This window comes from Melanerpes formicivorus, unplaced genomic scaffold, assembly GCF_026170545.1.
Source record: "Melanerpes formicivorus ecotype bairdi unplaced genomic scaffold, bMelFor1.0.p_v2 SCAF_46, whole genome shotgun sequence".
NCBI classification, from domain to species: Eukaryota; Metazoa; Chordata; class Aves; order Piciformes; family Picidae; genus Melanerpes; species Melanerpes formicivorus.
The window spans coordinates 476435-497069 of record NW_027142398.1 but is presented as its reverse complement, the minus strand read 5'-3'; the positions used below and the strand labels follow the sequence as shown (position 1 = coordinate 497069).

At 47.9% G+C, this 20635-nt stretch overlaps 1 protein-coding gene across 2 annotated transcripts in view; it reads left to right on the top strand.

Moving 5' to 3' along the window:
* Window positions 1-1637: 1637 nt before the first annotated feature.
* Window positions 1638-20635, top strand: part of MAPK14 (mitogen-activated protein kinase 14) — a 30640-nt gene continuing 11642 nt past the window's right edge. Inside the window, exons 1-8 of one of the 2 annotated variants that reach the window (XM_068159493.1) lie at window positions 1638-2292; window positions 11617-11746; window positions 15276-15334; window positions 15689-15800; window positions 16628-16657; window positions 17404-17451; window positions 17881-17995; window positions 18976-19047. In XM_068159493.1, the coding sequence (XP_068015594.1) occupies window positions 2177-2292; window positions 11617-11746; window positions 15276-15334; window positions 15689-15800; window positions 16628-16657; window positions 17404-17451; window positions 17881-17995; window positions 18976-19047 (682 nt within the window). In that variant the 5' untranslated portion in view covers window positions 1638-2176. The remainder of the gene's footprint in view (window positions 2293-11616; window positions 11747-15275; window positions 15335-15688; window positions 15801-16627; window positions 16658-17403; window positions 17452-17880; window positions 17996-18975; window positions 19048-20635) is intronic. The other variant, XM_068159492.1, reaches the window with a different exon arrangement.

The window sequence follows — 20635 nt, the reverse complement described above, 5'->3', positions numbered from 1 at the left end:
TTTTGTTGCACCAGGTGCTTCTGGGGGGACAGTCTGTAGATCTCCTGCCATAATTAGACACAACTCCACCCTTTCCATCAAATAGTTTGTTTCTCTTGCTCCAGAACTTCATCTAATCTCCTTCCATTGTTTACTTTTAATATACAAAGAAGACAGCTCTGGAGCAGAAGGCTATTGCACAATCTAAAGGATCTTACTTTTAATGAAATTAATCTTGATGACAAGTCTTGGTGGTGAATGAAAGCTAGAAAACACAATAGCAGCTCAAATTATGGCTCCATTTGCCTTCACTTATCACCAGGAAATTGCTTTCCAGCAGCCTCAGTTAGACGTGACCCATCGTTTGAGGCTGCAGTCCCACACATAGCTGAGCTGATGTAAGAGCTGGTTACACAGAAAGAGAGAGGGCTGGCTCCTGCTTCCCATTCCCTGTGTGGTCCTGTCCCTTCTGGCAGCAGCAGCAGCTGCTAGATTAGCTCACCACACCTTGAGGAACCTCACCCAGAGCTAGGCTCCAGTCTCAAACCCTGCCATGGTCTCGAACAACAGTTTAAGTTTCAGCAGAGCTTCAGTGGACATGCTGAAACAAAGCCCAGGTAAATGATGAATCAGAGACTTTGTGTTTGCTTTCTTAGGAGGACTCTGCAGAGCAGACACAGCTATAACCACCGACAGTCCACTCTGGAGCCAAAAGGAGATTCAGAAAGAAAACAGAGCTACTGAGAGTCAAAGAAAACTGATGAATGGGCTTCATGGGTTTTATTCTGTTTGCCTTGCTGGAACAACATCAGGAATACTCTTGTGCTGCCAACAAAGACTGCCTTCTGGTGAGCCTGGAGGGCTCTTCAGGCAGAAGAGATGTGTCTCCTCCCAGTATGATGCCCAAAAGAGGAATCTGGCAGATGGAAAAATAGGGCTGTGGAAGCATTTATGTTTTATCAGTACCGTAGCCTGACCTCTTCTCCTCAAAGAACACAGGAACATAGCTCCAAAGCAGTTCGGTTAGGCTCAGCTTTACCATTATGCAACTTTCCATGTCCCCAGCTACAAGAGAACAGAAGCAGCTCTCAAAATTGAAGAAATAAAAGTACTGAAATGCACACATGGGGCGGGGGGAGGGGGCAATCAAAGGAAGGCCAGTGCTTCACAGCTGGGCTGAGGGAACTGCTGGAGGGAACTCCAGCTTTTGGCAATTTCTCCTAACAGGGCAAACGTCCCTCACAGCATCACAGGCCTGAGGGGCACAGACACCTCTGCAGATTGCAAGCAGCAGCTTTGGCCCTGCAGCACTAAGCTGCTCCTGCTTTAGGTGCAGTTGCTGTGACCTTCTCCCTCTGAGCGCACCCTAAGGAAGGCCTCAGGCAGGCCTCTATGCCAGCGCGGCAGCGAGTCTCCGACGCCAGGGGAAACATCGGCACCCTTCAAACCCAACGGGGTGCATGACCCCGTCCCGGTCCCCGTCGTCGCCCCCGCCCCTGTCGCGGCCGGACCGCTCTCGCGAGAGGCCGCCGCGCTGGTTCCATATTGGGTCATCTGCGCCCTCGGCTCCTGAGCTCTCGCGAGAATTGTCGTGACGAGCGACAGGGCTGTGCTGTCGCGGCTGCGGGGGGGGAGGTGTGTGCGGCGGGGCGCTCTTTCCCCGGGCAGGACGGGAGGCGTCGCCTGCGCTGTGCTCTGCCTGCAGAGGGGAGGTCCTCGGCCCCCCGCCCTTCTCCGCCCCGGCCGTTGCCGCCTGGCCGAGCCCCGCCGTCCCTTCACCTCGCCTCAACCTCCCGTGGCCGTCCCGCCTCTCGCCATCAAGGGGACGGACGGAGGGAACCCGGAGAGGGACTGAGGGAGCCGGGAGGGAAGCAGGGAAAGGAGGGGTAAAGGCGGTGACAGGAGCCGCAGCGCCCCGCTGACCCCGCGGCCGCCCCTGAAGCGAGGGGAAGGCAGGAGCGGGGAGCGGCAGCCGTAGCGGCGGCCAACGGGCGGCGGCGGCAGAGGAGGGCGTTGCTGCTGCAGGGCCGCCCCCGCCCGCCTGAGCAGCGAGGCGGGGAGAAGAGGAGGAGGAAGGAAGGAAGGAAGGAAGAAGCCGCTGCTGGAGAAGGTGGTGGCGGCGGCGGTGGTAGTGCTGCAGCCCCGGGCAGAGCCTTCCCCTCCCGCCGGGCCGGGCGGGGCGGGCTCCGGAGCAGAAATGTCTCAGGAGCGGCCCAAGTTCTACCGACAAGAGCTGAACAAGACTGTGTGGGAGGTGCCCGAACGTTACCAGAACCTCTCCCCGGTCGGCTCCGGGGCCTACGGTTCCGTCTGGTGAGTGCTGGGAGGGCAGCGGGGTGTGTGGGTGTGCAGGGGAATGGGGGAGAGGGGGTTGCTGCCCGCCCTGCCGGCCCCTGCCCGCGGGGCTCCGCCTGGAAACGCTCCCCGGGCTGCGGGGACCCGCGGCGGGGAGCCGAGGGCGCTTGTCCTCCGCGGGTTCCTCTGCGCGGGTTCCTCTGCCCCGGTTCTGTAGCGGCGAGAAGCGCTTTTGCTGCCGGCTGGAGCGCGGTGCTGCCGGGGAGCCGCAGTCCTGCCTTTGGAATGCGCCGGGGATTGCACCACATGGCAGGTGGCACCGAAACATTTTTGCAGGGCAAGATAATCGTGTCCCAACCTCCCCCCCACCTCTAGTGAGCTCATATGGACATACTTCACCGTGCCTTCTTGCAGCTGGAAAGTGGGGGGTGGAGAGGGATGGAGCCTGGCGAGGCCCCCGTGGTTGGCTCTGCAGGGCTGAGGGCCTGGCAGCTCTCCTTCGATTTCCCTTCAGGACCTGAAGGCTAGGTTAGATCTGAGGCATTTGTATTTTTTTAATTGAGATCTATTGATAAGCAGGGAGAAGAGAGGGAAGGCTGTGAGGGCTTGTTTTGCATCCCTGCCTGTAATATTGCAGGCTTGCAGGTATCAGTATTTTCTTGGCCATAGCAGATCAACAGAGGAAAAAACTTGTTCTATAGCTGTAGAATGACAGAATTGCTGCAGTATGAGCTGCCTGGCAGAGTGAAGACCTGGTAGGAGACCTGCAGAAATGTGGGGAGCTGGAAAATACAAGCTTAGTTTGTAATGCTTACCTAATGGGAACAAAACATAGGACAGGTTACATGTGCAAAATGCACCACTCGTTTCATCAGAGAGACTACAAATGAAGGATGTTGGATCATTAAACATGCCCTGAATTGCACACATTCAAAGGTTGTATTTATATTGCTTTGATACCTAGACTCTGGCAGTCGTCTAGCAGAGCTGCATGGAAGTGTCCACAGATTACTGGGGCGTTAAGAGCTGTCTCCAGATGAACACTCTGGTTTCTTTTCTCGGTTAATTTGCTCTGTCAAAGTGTGAGCAGCATTTTCAAACGTGGGTGCATGAGGACTGGCACACCTCTGCTGCTGTCTTGGAGCAGGCAGGCATCTTTTTTCATTAACATAATGTGCAGATTTATGGCATGGGTGTAATTTACGGTGCAGCGTAAGGAGAGATGCACGCTGCATCTCTGCTAGTAAGGATAAGGAGTTGGTTTGCATGTGCTGCAGAATTCAATCATTGAATGCACAGGCTTGGAAGGGACCTCTAAAGTTGTCAGTTGTTCTTAAACTCCTATAAAATCGTTGGTAAGTAAATATAGGTAATAAATAACCTGCACTCCTTCAAACTGCTGTGCTTCAAGCGTGCAAATGCTTCTGTGTCATAAAATACAGAGTACCCAGTTCTAGTAGCAAGATTAACCAATGCGTATGCTAAGTTTGTTTAAAAGAAAGGGGTTTAGTGTGGTGCAAGATGGGGCTCACTGCTGGAGCTGACTAATACCCCTGGAGGTGCCCCGAGTTCTGCAACTCCTGCATGCAGTCAGAAATGAATTTGCACTGTGCCATGCCCATTGTATTCTCAGCTTGCCCCTACCCAATCTAGCCCGTTCCTCTTTTGCTTCCCCCCACCTCCCCCAGTCTCCATTGTGCCTGTAACACTTCCAAAGCTTGTTTCCCCAACCCATAACTGTGGAGTTTGCATCATGAATTTCCTGGTTTTGCTGTGTCAAAACTTTCAAAGATTGTGCAACTGTGCTCAGGCCAGGATGAGACAATCTTGTGTTGGAGGCGATTTCAGGCTTGTGGCATGCAAGTCTTGGTGCAGCCCCTGCTAGTGGCTTTCTGCATCTTCTTCTCAAGGTAATGCTTCAGAAAAGGTACACTTCAGAAGGACTAGTGACAGAGAGAGTGTGTCAGCATTTTAAACCCCAGCAACACAACGGACAACCCCTTGCATGCATGTGTAGTTTTATTAAGCTGCCTATGTGATGTTCCTGATGTTCCTGCGGTGACCTCGTGATATTCATAGAATCATAGTATGGCTTAGATTGGAAGGCACCTCAGAGATCATCTGCTCCAAACCCACTGCCATGGGCAGGAATGCCTCTCAACTAGATCAGGTTGCCCAAAGCCTCATCCACAAGCTCTCTGGGCAGCCCTTTCCAATATCACAACACCCTTGTACTGAAGAACTTCTTCCTGAGATTCAGACTAAACCTACTCTCCCTCAGCTTAAAACCATTCCCCCTTGTCCTGTCTCTGGACACCCTTATAAAAAGTCCATCTCCAGACTTTCTGTAGATTCCCCTCAGGTATTGGAAGGCAGCTCTAAGGTCTTCTCCAGGATGAACAACCCCAGCTCCCTCACCCTATTCTTGTAGCAGAGGTGTCGCAGCCCTTTGATCATCCTTGCAGTGGTTGTTCTACTCTCTATCCCTTTCTCCCCAGTGAAAACCTGCCAGTTTCATTGAGTATTTGCTTTTGGAGTACACTTGGGACAGTAAATCCTGGGGGGTTTTCACCACCCTTAAACTGAATGGTTAAATAACCTTTAGAGTATGCTGTTCAGGTGCAAGACAAGGCTTTTTAAAAGGAAGGATTTCTAGAAAGTTGGGGTGAAAATAATACAAAAAGAAAGAATTAAACCAGCAGATGAATCATTTAGACCTTGGAGCTGGCTTCTGTAGGCTGCTTTTAATGTCTAATGTGAGTATGACTTGGAACACCCTCATATGTAAGAACCTGACTTGATTTTGTAGTCAGTAGATGCAGGGCGAGGTGTTTGCTGCAGGCAGGTTTGGGCACCTGAGGCATGTGCTTGAAGTTAGAGCAAATATCCTTGTGATTTCTGAAGTATTGGGTGCAGGGTTGGAGAAAGGGAGTTCAAATGGCCAACTTGGCTCTTTTTCAGCATCTGTATTTTTTTAGAAGTCTGGAAGGATGTGGCAGTGGAGAGATTTGGTTCTAAAGCACCGAGAAACATCATTGTGTAGCCTCAGATGGAGCCTTCCTGAGTTGTGTAACAATTGCTGTGACATCTGGTGTGTGAAATGCTGTTCCATTTAATTCTTGCAACGGTTTTGTATATTGACACATGTTGTTGTTGTTGTTATTGCCTGAAAAAGGCTTTGTAATCACATCAAGCCCCAGACGTGTGCAGGTTCCTGAGTTATCAGTTTCATGCTTCGTGTGGGGTGCAGCGTCCTGCAGCAGGAAGTTGCAGCAGGGAGCTGGGATCAATGAGTGACTCACAGCTCAGCTGCAGGATCTCCAGCTTCATGTGAAATCTCAGCGAAGGGCATGAGTTCAGCCAGCTCCACCTGACCACAGAGGTGTTCTGCTGAGCTTTGCCATCGGTGTCATTCTCTTAGGGGTTTACTTTGCTGCATTTTTTGCATCACTTGTGTGTGTGTTGTCCTTATACCTTTGTAAAAGAAAGTCTGGGTTGAACTCCTGTTGGCTGTCTCTGTTGCTTTATTTTGTGTGGAAAGGAATTGAGCAGCCAAGACTTGCTCTTCTGCAGAATCTGCTTTTTCTATTTGTAAGCCATCAGGTTATGTAGCTCTTCCAAAACCTGGGATTTAGAACCCTAGAATGGTTTGAGTTGGAAGAGACCTTAAAGATCATCCATTTCCAACCCCCTTGCCATGGGCAGGGACACCTCCTACTGGACCAGGTCGCTCAAGGCCCCATCCAAACCTGGCTTTGAACACTTCCAGGCTTGGAGCCTCAACAGCTTCTCTGGACAACCTGTTCCAGAGCCTCACCACCCTCATGGAGAAGAATTTCTTCCTGATGTCTGGTGTAAATCCAGCTTCTTCCAGTCTGAATTTGGATTTCTTCTCTTTTTTTAACCCACAGCTGTACCAACACTGACCCTGAATTTCCTGAGTGTTATGAGGATACTGAGATAAATTCCACAGTTTTGAGCTAACAAGAGAAACACTGGACTTAAGCAATTTTAAAACATGAGGCTCCAGAGGAAATGAAGTAACAACCTTAAATACACCTTGGTTGTAACAATTCCTCTGTGGTTTATCCTTTTTTTTTAACCAACGTGTGTCTTTGGGATTACCAGTCCCTTATCAAAGCATGCAGATGCCTCCTGTTCACTTGGAGGGACAAATGCCTTCTCCAGTAGGGTGTGGTAGATGTGTGAGGAGTGATATGAAGAGCACCATCAAACCGTGTGGGATGAAGCAGCTGCACAGGTAGGATCGGCAGGACACGCAGGAGGAAGAGGGAGCGAGGGGGAGATGGGCATGCACAGAAATGCTGTGAGCAGAGCTTGGGAAGTGGTTTGAGCTTTGTGGGAAGCAAGAAGTGAAATTAGCACAAGCGTGGCTGTCCTGCAAGGAGGCTTTTCAGTAACCTATTCAGTATTCCTAAGGTTGGAAGAGACCTCAGAGATCGAGTCCAACCTGTCACCACAGACCTCGTGGCTAGAGTAGGGAGGACACTACTGCCCACTGCAGGCTTGAACTCACAACCTTCCCATTAAGGGTCTGATTTTTATTGCACCTTTGTGCGCAAAAGGTGCAGACAGGCTGGAAAGTGTCCAGAGAAGGGCCATGAGAATGCTCAGAGGACTGGCAGCCCTGCTGTGTGAGAGAACAAGGTTTGCTCAGCCTTGAGAAGGCTTAGGGGACACCTTATTACCGTGGACCAGGATTTATGTCCTAGGGGCTACCAGGAGGATGGAAACTGCCTTTTCACAAGGAGACCCATGGAGAAGAGAAGGGGTGATGGGGACTAGTTACTGCTGGGGAGATCCTGATTGGAATCCAGAAGAAATTTTTTTCCCCATGAGAACAGAGATTGGAATTGTTTCCCAAGGGAAGCAGTGGATTGGGCAGTTTGAAGCCTCAGCTTGACAGGGTGCTGGGCCAGCTCATTTCAACTACACCATCACCTGGAAAGGTTGGAACAGATGATTCTTGGGGTCTCTTCCAACTTGGCATTCTGTGATTCTTTCTTCGAAGCAGAAGCCAAAATAGCTGAAGAGAAATAAGATTTGCAACAAATGAGTTGTACCAACAACTTCTTACTGTTGTCTTACAACAGAAAATTGAGTTGTTGTGGAGGCTTTGACCCTGAAAGTATTCAAAGCCAGCTTGGATGGGGTCTTGAGTAACCTGCTCTAGTAGGAGGTGTCCCTGCCCACGGCAGGGGGGATGGATTGGGAGATCTTTAAGGTCTCTTCCAGCCTGAATGATTCTAACTCTTTGTAGTGTGTGGGAAAGTAACTGTTTGAAATGCTTGTTTGGACTGAAGTCAGTGGTTGGTGTTGGTGAGAAAGTGTCAGATGCCAAGAAGAGTGGTGTTGTGTCTGTAAGTAGAGGTGCATAAATCAGCCCCAGAGGTACCACTGAAGAGATTTGGGTAGAGTGGGTGTTAGCCTAGGCGCCAGCAAGGAGCAGCACACTATTATCAGAGCAGCCTCTGCACAAAATTAGCATTCTGGTTATCTAATATTTAAATGAATTGCACTCTTCAGTAAGTTTGTGTGTGCTGCAGTTCCTCAGACTACTCCAGGTGCTGCTTCTAAGATGCTGTAGGTTGAGCGAGTGGAGAGTTTCTGTGAAGCAATTGTTTTAGTCGACCTCTTGCATTCTGGATTCAGCTCAGGTTAGCTCAGGCTTGTGGCTGTAGCTTACTCAGGGTGAGGAGGATGCAGTTTGTGTGCTGTAGCACAATACCATGGAAGAGGTTGAACGTGGCAGCTGTGATAAACAACGGATTTGTGATGATCTTGTTTCAAAAACGCGACTTCAAACAGTGGCTTGTGCACTCTCTTTCCAGCTGAGCTTTTTTAGCTGCAATATGATTAGTGAAATGCAGCTGTTCTAAGGCTCTGCTGAAAGGCAGCTTAGTGTTCTTTAAAATGTTCTCCAAGGTGACAGCTGTTGTGTAGCTCTGTGTTCCAGGCTCCTATAAAGCATTAGGCAGTTATCTGTACTGGCAGAAAGTTACTTGGCATGCCTTTATCTGCAGGGGATTGTTCTTTAGACCTTCAATATGACTCAGCTTAGAAATCTTCTGACTTCAGGAGTAAATCTAGATTGTGAATGTGCAGCAATACAATGTTTTCTTTCCTGGGCTTATGCACAGTGTCACTGTGGTGGTTAAAACGTGCCTGAGTTCTGATGATTGCAGTTCTCCTTGGAGGCTAAACATCCACTGCAGTGGAGTGATAACTTGTTATGACCTCAAAAATGTCGAATAAAGAAGTGCCAGGTCCTGCACTTCAATCACCACAACCCCCTGTAACACTCCAGGCGTGAGGAAGAGTGGCTGGAGTGCTGCCCAGCAGAGAAAAACCTGTGGGTGTTGGTCAGCAGTCAGCTGAAGATGAGCCAGATTGTGCCAGGTGGCCAAGAAGGTTCACCAGCACCCTAGCTTGGATCAGCACTAGTGTGACCAGCAGGACCAAGGAAGTGATTGTCCCCCTGTGCTGGATGTTGGTGAGGCCACACCTCAAACACTGGGCTCAGTTTTGGGCCCCTCACTCCAAGAATGACATTGAGGGGCTGGAGCAGGTCCAGAGAAGGGCATGGAAACTGGTAGAGGGTTTGGAAAACAGGGCTGGTGTAGCTGAGGGACCCGAGTTTGTTTAGTCTGGAGGAAAGGAGGCTGAGGGGAGATCTTCTGGCTCTCTGCAGCTCCCTGGAAGGAGGTTGGAGCCAGGTGGGAATTGGTCTCTTCTCCTGAGTTATTAGTGACAGGGCAATATGAAACAGCCTCGAGTTGAAGCAGGGCAGATGTAGGTTGGATATTAGAAGAAAGTTCATTACTGAAAGGGTTTTCAGACATTGGAACAGGCTGCCCAGGGAGGTGGTTGAATCATTGGATGTGTTTAAAACCCACAGAGATGTGGTGCTGAAGGACATGGTTTAGCACCAGGCTTGGTAGAGTTAGATCGTGGCTGGACTCGATGAAGGTCTTTTCCAACTGAAATGGTTCCATGATTCTATAAAAGGTGAAATGGAATTCCCTTTGGAGTCTGGGAGAGCTGATCCTAGGCTGGTGGCTCTGAAATCCTTTCTGAAGAGCATCTTGTGGAAACTGAGAGAGAAATCTGACTGCTTAGCTGCCAAGGTGGTTAATGTGAAAGGGATGCCCTGCTTTCAGGATGAGACAGATTCTGGTGTGTGTTGCCTTTCGTCCCCTAAATGTTTGAAAGCTGCTAAGGATTCATGACTGATTCACAACAGCATGAGTTGAATTATGATGAGTAATCTTTTTGCTCTAAGTCCTAGAAAACACCTTGAGGATCATTAAAATAGTGTCATGCAATTGCAGCCTGAGTTAGGTGTGCTTCTAGGTTGCAGAACAGTGTGTGAGAAGCTTAAAAATCCACAGAATCCTGTGTGTTGTGTAGTGCTGCAGCTTAAATATTGGTGTTCTAGGGACCAGGAAGAGTGGCTGAAGATGGTTGGAAGTCAAGGTGAAAAACTGAACCCTTAATGGCTGCTGCTGTCTGCCCAGGCTGAGTGAGGTGTGAAGGGTGACTTGTCTGTGGAAGTGGTTGGTAAGGGCATTCTCTTGGACAGTCTGGTTGAGCTTGAGTAATGCCCCTCCCTGGAAGTACTCAAGGTCAGGTTGGATGGGACTTTGGGCAGTCTGTTCTAGTTGCAGATGGCCTTGCTTGTTGCAAAGGGTTGGACTGGATGAGCTTGAAAGGTCCTTTCCAAACCATGCCATGATTAAGCCATGGCAGTTTGGTGGTCCTGTGGTCTCCTGTCTAGCTTGAAGATGGGCTGGGAGAGTTTGGGTTGTTCAGCCTGGAAAAGAGAAGGCTCTGGGGAGACCCAAGAGCAGCATTTCAGTATCTGCAGGGGGCTACAGGAAGGCTGGGCAGGGGCTGTTTCCAAGGGCTTGTGGTGATAGACAAGGGCAATGGTTTGAAACTGGAGCAGGGGAGGTTTAGGCTGGACATCAGGAGGAAGCTCTTTACAATGGGAGTGGTAAAATACTGGAACAGGTTGGCCAGGGATGTGGTTGAGGCCCTATCCCTGGGGACATTCAAGATCAGACACGATGTGGCCCTGGGCAGCCTGATCTAGTTAGAGGTGTCCTTGCTGGCTGCCGTGGGGTTGGACAAGATGACCTTCGATGCTCCCTTTCAACCTGATGTCATCTGTGTATTTCTCTTTCCAGGGAGCTGTCTCCACTGTAGGTGGTGTGCAGGTGCCCCTTTAGAGAGGAGGAAATGCTCTTGACCTCCATCATGCACAGCAGGTTCAGCCATCTCCTGGGAGAAGGACAACTGTTCATAGAAACCAGATTGTGTTTTTGTTTTCTCATAAGCCTCATGTACCAAATTCCTTGGAAGCTGAGCAGCTTTGAGATAAGGAGTCTGTTTGCAAATTAATTCCAGCTAATTAAATTAACAAATATTGGCTTTCTCTGACTTTCTCCATTCCATCTTTTCCCCTTTGTTACCTTGAAGCAAGTGTAACCCTGATTTCACATCCTCTTCCTTCCTTCCTTTTTGACAAACCAGACCTGGTTTAGATAAGAACATCAAAGATGAGAAAAAAAGAGGAGTAACTCAATTCACAGCTCAAGGCCTGTGTTTCTGTAGTTCCTCACAAATAAGCCCTGAGTTCTGGAAGATTTGCTGCCACTGTGCCCTTGCAGCCCAGAACCAACCGTGTCCTGGATGGGCAGCAGGTGGAGGGAGGAGATTCTGCCCCTCTGCTCCATTCTGCTGAGACCTCACCTGCAGTGCTGTGTCCAGCTCTGGAGCCCCCAGCACAAAAAGGATGTTGACCTGTTAGAGCCAGTCCAGGGGACATCATGATGATGATCTTTTATTGCCATGTTTCTATTTAAGGACAAAGCTGTTTTAGACAGAAAAATCTCAAACTTCCCCCCCCCAATAACAAACCTCCCTCTACTGTGTGATCAGGACTCATCCTTGAAGTGTCTGCCAGAAGCCAGCACTTGAGTGTGGGGATTTGTGGTGGGGGTGCAGGTTGTGGACCAGGATGCCTCAAAAATTATTTTCTTGGAGAAATGGAGTGGTCAGGGATTGGAAGAGGCTGCCCAGGGAGGTGGTGGAGTCCCCAGCCCTGGAGGTGTTCAAGAAAGGTGCAGCCATGGCCCACGGGGATGCGGTTTAATGGCCGTGGTGGTGCTGGGTTGATGGTTGGACTGGACCAATTCTATTAAATGCCTGTAGCAGGGACTCTGTGTCCAGGTAGCTGCTGCCTGGAGTTGCTAGGTGTGGGTTTGGCGGGGTCTATAAATAATTCCTGTTGGTAATTTTCGTTCCTTTTTCTTGCAGCTCTGCCTTTGACACAAAAACTGAGCTGCGCGTGGCTGTCAAGAAGCTGTCCCGACCATTTCAGTCCATCATCCATGCCAAGAGGACCTACCGAGAGCTGCGGCTGCTGAAGCACATGAAACACGAAAATGTGAGTTGGAGGAGGTGGGGTGAAACCTGGCTCTGTAGCTGGGCTGTCCCATGACCATCCATCAGGGCTGTCTGCAAGGATTGTGCTGCATGCATCGTTTTCTGCTGCCAAATACAGAGCTTGCAGGAGGCTAAGGGCTTTGGGTTGCAGCAAAGCACGCAGCTAAAAACCCCATACCCCCAAAAATACATGCCCCATTTTGCATTAAATAGCATAGTATTATCTTAAGAATAATCTGGAATCTGCTTGGCAGCTTCCATGGAACCAGAGAACAGCTGAGGTCGAGAACTTGAGTGATCAAGAGCAACTGCTTGCCTGGAGCTCAGTGCCACCGCTGCTGCTAAGCCACTGCCACTAAACCATGTCCCTCAGCACTACATCCACACATCTTTTAAACACCTCCAGGGATGGTGACTCCACCACTTCCTGAGCAGCCTGTGCCAGTTCCTGAGAACCCTTTCTGTGAAGAGATGGTTCCTAATATCCCACCTGAACCTTACCTGGCACAGCTTGAGGCTGTTCATGCTGTCTGAAGAGTTTAGGACACAGGTGGTGTCACCTCCTGCTTGCCTGCTGTAGTGAGCTGTAGCTGTTGTTACTTAAAGAATGTCATTTAAAAAAGAGAATCTCAAAGTGGTTTTCAGTGTTTTGTGGAGGGGTTTTCATATTTGCTTGACTTGGCTCTGTCAGAGGATGTGGAGTAGATGTTCACTAGATTCCTGTAGGTAAAACAGGGAGGAGAAAAAGGAGGTGGTGTGGGGGTGGGAATCAGATGGCTTTTTGTACAAACTGTCCACTGAAATCAGCAACTGGGAAACAAAATAGGATGTGACAAATGTTGTGCTGAAATGTCTTTTGCTGTAACTTTGATTTGCTGCAGTAAATGATGGACCAGTTCTGTGTGTTTGTGGTGTTAATACACAAACACATTGATCCTGCCTGCTGCTGGGAGCAAATGTGACATGCAGCAGAGCAGAAAGTCTCATAACCTGCCCTTCATAGGCTTAGAGCCTCCACAACTTCTCTGGGCATTCCTGTTCCAGTGTCTCAGCACCCTCGTGGGGAAGAATTTCTTCCTCATGTCTAATTTGAATCCAGCTTCTTCCAGTGTCAAGCCTTTACCCTTTGTCCTGTCACCCTATGCCTTTATAACAAGTTCATCTCCAGCTCTCCTGCAGCCTCCTTGAAATCCTGGAAGGGTGCTCTAAGGTCTCCCCAGAGCCTTCTCTTCTCCAGGCTGAACAACCCCAACTCCCTCAGCCTGTCTTGTATTGCAAAGAACCTGTGCAGCTTTAAGGGATAAGAGGAAGTGAAGTGTTTATCTATAGAAATCTTATTATCTGTTCATCATGCTGTCCTCCCGCTGTGGGCAGTTCATCTGGGTTGTGGGTTAGAAGTTCTGCAGCTGCAGGGATGTTCAGTGCAGGTTAGTGCTGGCATCTCGGCTCTTCAGGTCTTGGTTCAGAAGCAGAACACTTGGTTTGACGTGGCACAGAACACACCAGCACATCTGGAAGCTGTGGTGGTTTCAGGGGCTTGAACACAGGGTGGTTTTCTATATCCTGTCTCTGCTCTGGTTCCTGGTGATGCTGAGCACATAAAGGGAGCTGCAGAGCGCTCAAGTGTGGCTTCATTGCATTTCCAAATTCCACCAGGCCTTGTTAGCTTGCATGAAGCACAGCACTCGGCAGATGGGAGAGCAAATGTTGTCAGAGGAAGAAATTAATAAGCTGTGTAACATCCTAAAATGCTGGGAGGGGAAAGCAAAAGGTTAGGAGTTGGATTCTAAAATCCTCTGGTGTTCATACTTCCTGAGAAGTGAGTCACTGATGCACTGCAGAGTAACTTTGTCTAAGTGTTTGTGAGACTCAGTGATACATATGGATAGTTTGTCGTGCTGGAGAGCGTGGCAAGACACAAGTGATGGAGGAAAATGTCCAAAGTGCATGTGGCACTGAACAGGAGGAGAAAATTCCTTGGTGTGTGAGGGTATTGGAGCCCTGGAACGGGCTGCCCAGAGAGGTTGTGGAGTCTCCTTCTCTGAAGAGATTCCAAACTCAGCTGGCCATTGTGATGCTGGGTGAGCTGCTGTGGGTGCCTCTGATTTAGCAAGGGGGTTGGACTGGACAGTCCTAGAGGTGTCTTCCAACCCCCACTGTGGTAGAATTCTGAGATTCTATAAACTGGGTGGATAATGTTGAACATTCTCTAAGAACTGATCTGGAAGAGTCCACCAGAGAGAGAAACTGTGAGCATGAGAATTATTACCCAGGATGGATGTGAATGTTTGGGTTTGAAGAGGTCTGTCTAGAAACGGAGTTGCTGTGATCTGTATCAAGAGAGTCAGGAAAGTGTTTTTCTCTTCAGTTTCCCGAACCAAATCTAATCTACAATGTGGAGTAAACAGAAGGGTTTAATTCCTACCTACTCACTCTCTTCTCCACATCCTAGAGTTGCTCAGAGTTTGTCTTGAATTCTCTGCTTAAAGGTAACTCAGCTGAGTCTGACATCCCTGGCCAGTGTAAAGAAGGGAATGAAAGGGATGGTTCCAAAGGGAACATGGGAATCCTGCTCTGGGTTTTGTTTGCACACTTGAGCCATTGCTGGAGCTGTAGCCAAGATGAGAGCTGCTGACCTGAAAAGGGAAGAGGAGTTTTTTGGAGGTGGACAAGGGGAACTTGTCTCTAGCTCACTTATTCATCAAACAAACCACTATTTGCTATTAAGAGAAGGAATAAAAGGTTTAACAGCAAGTTTCACTGAAAAAAATAGAATAATCTTTGTCAACTGGATGGATATATCTTCTAAATGCTGTATGTGACCTTGGAGATAATTATGGGATGATAAGATAAAGCTCTGCTGTTCTACATGGTAACTTGTGCATTTCCTTTCACTCTGTACTGGTGGAACAGCTTAGCTGTAAAATGAGAAGTGGAGCAGCAGTTCTTTGGGCAGAAAATCCAAGTGGCAGTGTGAGGCTGTCAGCTCTTTGAAAATCAGGTCCTCACTGCAGTGCTCTGCTGTATTTTCTGGTGTAGTCATCGTTATTCATTGCTTGTGTCACAGATCCTTGAGTTTTTCTAGCCATTACTCAGCACAAGTGAGACAAACGCACTCTCCCAGTTCTGATTCCAGTCTGTAGGCAACAATATAACTGAGAATTGAGCAGGAGGAAACAGTTTTGTCTGATGTTCGTTTCTCTCATCCATTTCTTTCCTGAACAAACATCATTTTTCCCCAGCTATTCCAAACCAGTGCTCACAGCAGCCTTACATGCTGGCTCCCACTGGGTGCTTTTAAGTGGTGTGAAACACCAGCTGTGTGTTTTTAACCTTCATTTATTTCTTATTACACAAGAATTGACCATTTCTGATGTTGTGTGAACACTGATTTGCCCACATCAGAATGATTCATGTAGTTGGAAGTGAAATGTCTTGTGAAATTAGTAGTTTCTGCTCCACAAAGGATCTCACTAACTGTTTCATGTTTTACTATGAATGTAGTTTTCACTTTTCTGTTTCCTTTCTAGGTGATTGGCTTGCTGGATGTGTTCACCCCTGCCAAGTCACTAGAAGAATTCAATGATGTGTAGGTAACTTTTCTGAAGACTGTAACCAAACAGCTTTTGAGTCTTCCTTGCATGCCTCATTTGCCACCTTGACTTGTCTGCCATCCATTCCAGACAATTCTGAATTCCAGCACAAGAGTTATCTCAATATTCTAAATTGTTGGACTCAACAAATCCACTTGTGGTTTGCTGCCCAGCATTATAGGAGTCAGGGTGCTCATCTGCTGTGTTATCTCAAGGGTTGTGAACTGTGTTTCATTCAGCACCATGCTCTGGGACAGTCAGCCCTGCTACAGGAGCTTCATAGGGAATTGCTATCCTAGTCCTGTTGAAGAGATTGCTTCATGGGCTGTGTTGTCTCCCTTTGTTCACAGGTACCTGGTGACACACCTTATGGGAGCAGATCTGAATAACATTGTGAAATGCCAGAAACTCACTGATGACCACGTGCAGTTCCTCATCTACCAGATCCTTCGGGGGCTGAAGGTACTACCTGAAGGGAGGTTGTATACAGGCTGACGTTGGTCTCTTCTCCCAGGCAGCCAGCACCAGAACAAGAGGACACAGTCTCAGGCTGCACCAGGGGAGGTTTAGGTTGGATGTTAGGAAGAAGCTCTATAGAGAGAGACTGATTGCCCATTGGAATGGGCTGCCTGGGGAGGTGGTGGAGTCACCATCACTGGAGGTGTTCAGGAGGAGACTTGATGGGGTGCTTGGTGCCATGGGTTAGTTGTTTAGGTGGGTTGGATTGGTTGATGGGTTGGACATGATGATCTTGAAGGTCTTGGCTGGGCTATTCTATTCTATTCTATTCTACCCATCCTGCCTGAAGCATGGTAGCTCAGCAGCAGGAGGTGGAGGTTATGATGAGTGTTACATCCTCAGAGATTCACAAGAGAACATACTGGGGCTTCTCTGACTTCCCTAACATACTGTAGGAGAAGCTGTGGGTATTGTTCCTTCCTTTCATACCTCTTTGGAGCTTTGTAACTGTAAGGTTGTGTATTATTTAAGATATCTTTATATGTTCCTGTGGGCAGAATCTGCAAAACGATGAGCTCTGCTCTCTTAATCTGTTTTGACTGTAAATCTTCAGTGTGCTCAGGTTTGTTTATATGTTGTCCCACTGGTGGTGGCAGTGCTCCTAAGGAGAACACCTACCTACCTGAAACCCACAGACACACTGTGTTCCTCCTGCAGACAAACCTTTGCACTTGAGTTGTGTGGGATGGGGTAGGGCAGTGCTGTGCAGTGAAGGAATGAGAAGGAGCCTGCTTGGACTGTTAAATAAAGTTTGTCATCTTGCCTTGCAGTACATCCATTCAGCTGACATAATACACAGGGTGAGTATTGATCCTGAGATTGCTTCCTGTGTGGGACCAATGCCTTGAAACATGTAGCACACAGAGAAACTAACGTTTCCTAAGAATCCTTTTGGTTAAATGTGGGGAGTGGTTGTCACAGTCCTCAGTTTCTGTTGCTGCCTGTGAGTGATTTGTATCTTTATGAAACCAGTTTTCTCTGGCTTTGGATATAAATATCTAAAAAGGGGGTGGGGGGAGTGCAAGAGGATGGGGCCAGACTCTCCTGAGTGGTGCCTAGCAACAGGACAAGGAAATACCAGCACAAACTGGAACCCAGGAGGATCCATCTGACCAGGAGGAGAAACTTCTTTGGTGTGAGGGTGCTGGAGGCCTGGAGCAGGCTGCCCAGACACGTTGTGGAGTCTCTTTCTCTGGAGAGCTTCCAAATCCAGCTGGCCATTGTGGTGCTGGGCACGCTGCTGTGGGTGGCCTGCTGGAGCAGGGGCATTGGACTAGATGATGTCCAGTGGTCCCTTCCAACCTCCACCATGCTGGGGTTCTCTGTGTGTGTATTTGCTATACACTTACAGCCTTTATGCATTTTGCTTATGTGGGACACCTCTGAGAGAGCTGGCTGGCACCAAATAATTTTCCTGAGGATGCAGAGTTGATATTTGCAAGCAGTTTGAATTAATTTTCTCTCTGCATTTACATTTTAATCTACTTTAGACTTGTGAAAGATGCTGTGTAGCACCTTTAATGCTGGTGGTGTTTAATTTTTTTAGGATTTAAAGCCCAGTAACCTCGCTGTAAATGAAGACTGCGAGCTGAAGGTAATCACGAGGTCTGCTTGGTCTGCCTGAATGCCTTGTGGGTGTCCCTTGGAATTGAAGGGACAACATAATGCCACATGGAAATCTTGTCATGGCCCAATGGAATAATGTCCTTCCCAGCTGTAAAGGGCTGACATTTTTTTGTATCTTTTCCTGTGTTTTTAATGAATCATTCTGCAAGTGAAGTATTAGTGGCTGTAGTTTGGGTTTAGTTGTTTTAGAGAGCAGATACTGAGGTAGTTCTGATGGCTGGGTCCTGCTTGATCTAGGCTGGTATCTTTAATAGGTTGTGAAATCCTGGTTTCATCACCTGCCTTTACAGTTGCACCACTCCTCCTCCACCCAATCCAACAGCTGCCTGGTTATTTGCTCTAAGTACTTTGCATGGTTGCACTGCAGTAGTTAGGGGATGTCCTTTCTGTTGTGTAGATCCTGGACTTCGGCTTGGCGCGGCACACGGACGACGAGATGACCGGGTATGTGGCTACCCGCTGGTACAGGGCTCCCGAGATCATGCTCAACTGGATGCACTACAACCAGACAGGTAACCTGTGCAGATAACTTGATGCTCTTCAGTTCTTCAGCTGTGGGAAGAGAAGTTGTCCTTTGCACCTGCTCTTTCCATTTGGTCACGCAGGTTGGCCAGCTCTTCAGTGGGGGTGGCTAGAGAAGGAAGCCATAGAATCAATATTTGAAGCACACTCTAGTAGGTGTCAGTTAAGAATCACTGTGGCAGTGTTCACAAGGCTTCTTCAAACTTGACCTTTTGAAAGTGCAGTCATTAAAATATTATCAGCACTTCTCCCTTGTTTTCCCCAGCACAGCAAAGGGAGTGGGATGTGTCTGGGTGAGGAGAAGGTGTGTTTCTAAGCAAGCTTCTGGGAATGCACTGAACAATGTCTGGAAAAAATTACTAGAGAGTACATAAATCTATCCTCTCTTCTTAGCCACCTCTTCAGAGTTATATCTCCCTCCAAGTTCCCAGTATCTTCCCAGCAGCACACCATGCTTCCTAACAACCCTTCCAGAGCAGGCACAGGGAAGAAAGGCAAATGCTGAGAGTAGTTCCTGTTCAGGAGAGTGCATGGCTCAGTGGGAATAACATGCTGCTCTGATTTCAGACTTCACCTCTTTCTCTTCTTTCCTCTTTTCCTCTCGCCTGTCCATGGACTTGTCCTGTGTCTGCAGTGTAATGGTGGTTTTTAGGGTAGAGTTAATGAAGGCCATATGCAAATTCATTCCTCAGAGTTGTCTGGAGCAGGTTTCTTGCTGTTCAGCTGTACAGATTCCTCCCCAGCTCTGGTGCTCGTTGCACGTTGTGCTGTGGAAGGGACATTTGCCTGCTCTAGAACAAGTCCTAGAGGACGGAGTCACTGAGTGGTGTCAGCTTGCAGCATGTCTCAGGCTGCTTGGATGCCATAAGAGGATTTCAGGATAAAGCTTTCTGTACTTGTAGAACAGGGTGATTCTGAGACTGTATTATTTTTTTCCCTGACATGGTTTTGTGTGTTTTGTTTTGCTCAGTTGATATTTGGTCGGTGGGCTGCATTATGGCTGAACTGTTGACTGGAAGAACATTGTTCCCTGGGACAGACCGTATCCTTTGAAAGTAATATTTGAAGTGGAAATTAGAGCTCTTCACCTGCACATGCTTCACAAGAAAAGACATTCTGGGTTTGGCTGTGGGAGGATATTTGTTTGGTTTTAGATTAACAGCTTCTTTTACTCACAGTGCAGAGAGGTAAGTCCTTGATTTTGCTGCACAGGAAACGAGGCAAATCTGTTCCTCTTCATTGTCGATTAGCATCTCTAGAATTGCTCACTGGTTGGTTGTTTCTGGGAGTTAACTCTCCTTTAAGTTTATTTCAATTCATTGCTCTTGGAGTTTGTAGAAAATAACTGTGTGGAGTAACCTGGCTGCTCAGAATGGCTCCCACTTTGAAGCATCCCTCCTGGCCCCTGTGGAATGTTGAGAGTGGTGGCTTTGCAGACACTTAATGCCAAATACTTTCTTCCAAATTCAGAATCACAGATGGCATTGGGTTGGAAGGGACCCTCAAAGGTTATCTTGTCCAACCCCCCTGCAGTCAGCAGGGACACCTCCAACCAGATCAGGCTGCCCACAGCCACTTTAAGTCTGATCTTGAATGTCTCCTCGACCACATCTCTGGGCAGCCTGTTGCAGTATTTTACCACTCTCCTTTGTAAAGAACTTTTAATTCCTCTGAAATGTTTGGGTTCCACTTCCATGTAAACAGATTGTCATCTTTCTTTCTCTGTGTGCTTGTGCTGAGATGGAAAATCAAGCTTGAAGAACAGCTCTTCAGAAATACTATTTTGCTGCACCAAAAGGGGTTGGGTAAGGACCCTTGGGCAGGTTTCTGGGGCCACAGTGAGAGGTGGTCACTTTTATCCCCAGGAAATTAGAACTGAGGCTTGATGCAAACTGTTACACTTTGGTTCAGCCATACAACCCGTGGGGCAATTTACTCCTGGGAGGATTTTTTCATTGCCTGGAAACTGAACTTTATTTACCAGAGAAAATAACATTGCCCACCTTTTACCAAAATGTATTCTTTCAACTTTTATTAATGTATAAATATTTCACCTGTTAATTCAAATCTGTTAGCATTTGATGCAAAGAAAAGAAGTGCTGGAAGTGCTGACCTCTGTGTGTGACTTTGGAAAGCATCTTGATTCCAAAACTCTTCCCTTGGGGGGGGCAAGGCTTTCATTCCAGTTTTGCCACAGTTTCATCTCCTTTTTCAAAGTGCCCTAACTTCCTTTTTTTATATATTTATCTATCTATCTTTTTTCTGCCTGTCTCCATCTCCCAATCTCTCTCCAGATTTGTTGATTTGGCTGTGCTTTGTAGTCATCTCTGCTGTATTTTTCTGGTGTCAGAGACAGAAGCAGAACCAACACCTAAGTGTTCAGAAGCTAGGAGAAGAGCTGCCAGATTCCTGTCTGCTGCTGTAGCACCTGTAATTTGGGGCAGATCTTGTTTCTTGTAGGGAAAAAATAGAGAAATCAAGAATTGGTGATTCAAACAAAGCAAAAATCTTTTAAGCTCTTGCTATTATTTGACCCTACTAATAGTGAGATAGCTTAGATTTTTACAAGTCTTGATTTTACTTACAAGTAAAACACTTGCTAATAGGATTTGCAATCTGTAAGAAATGCT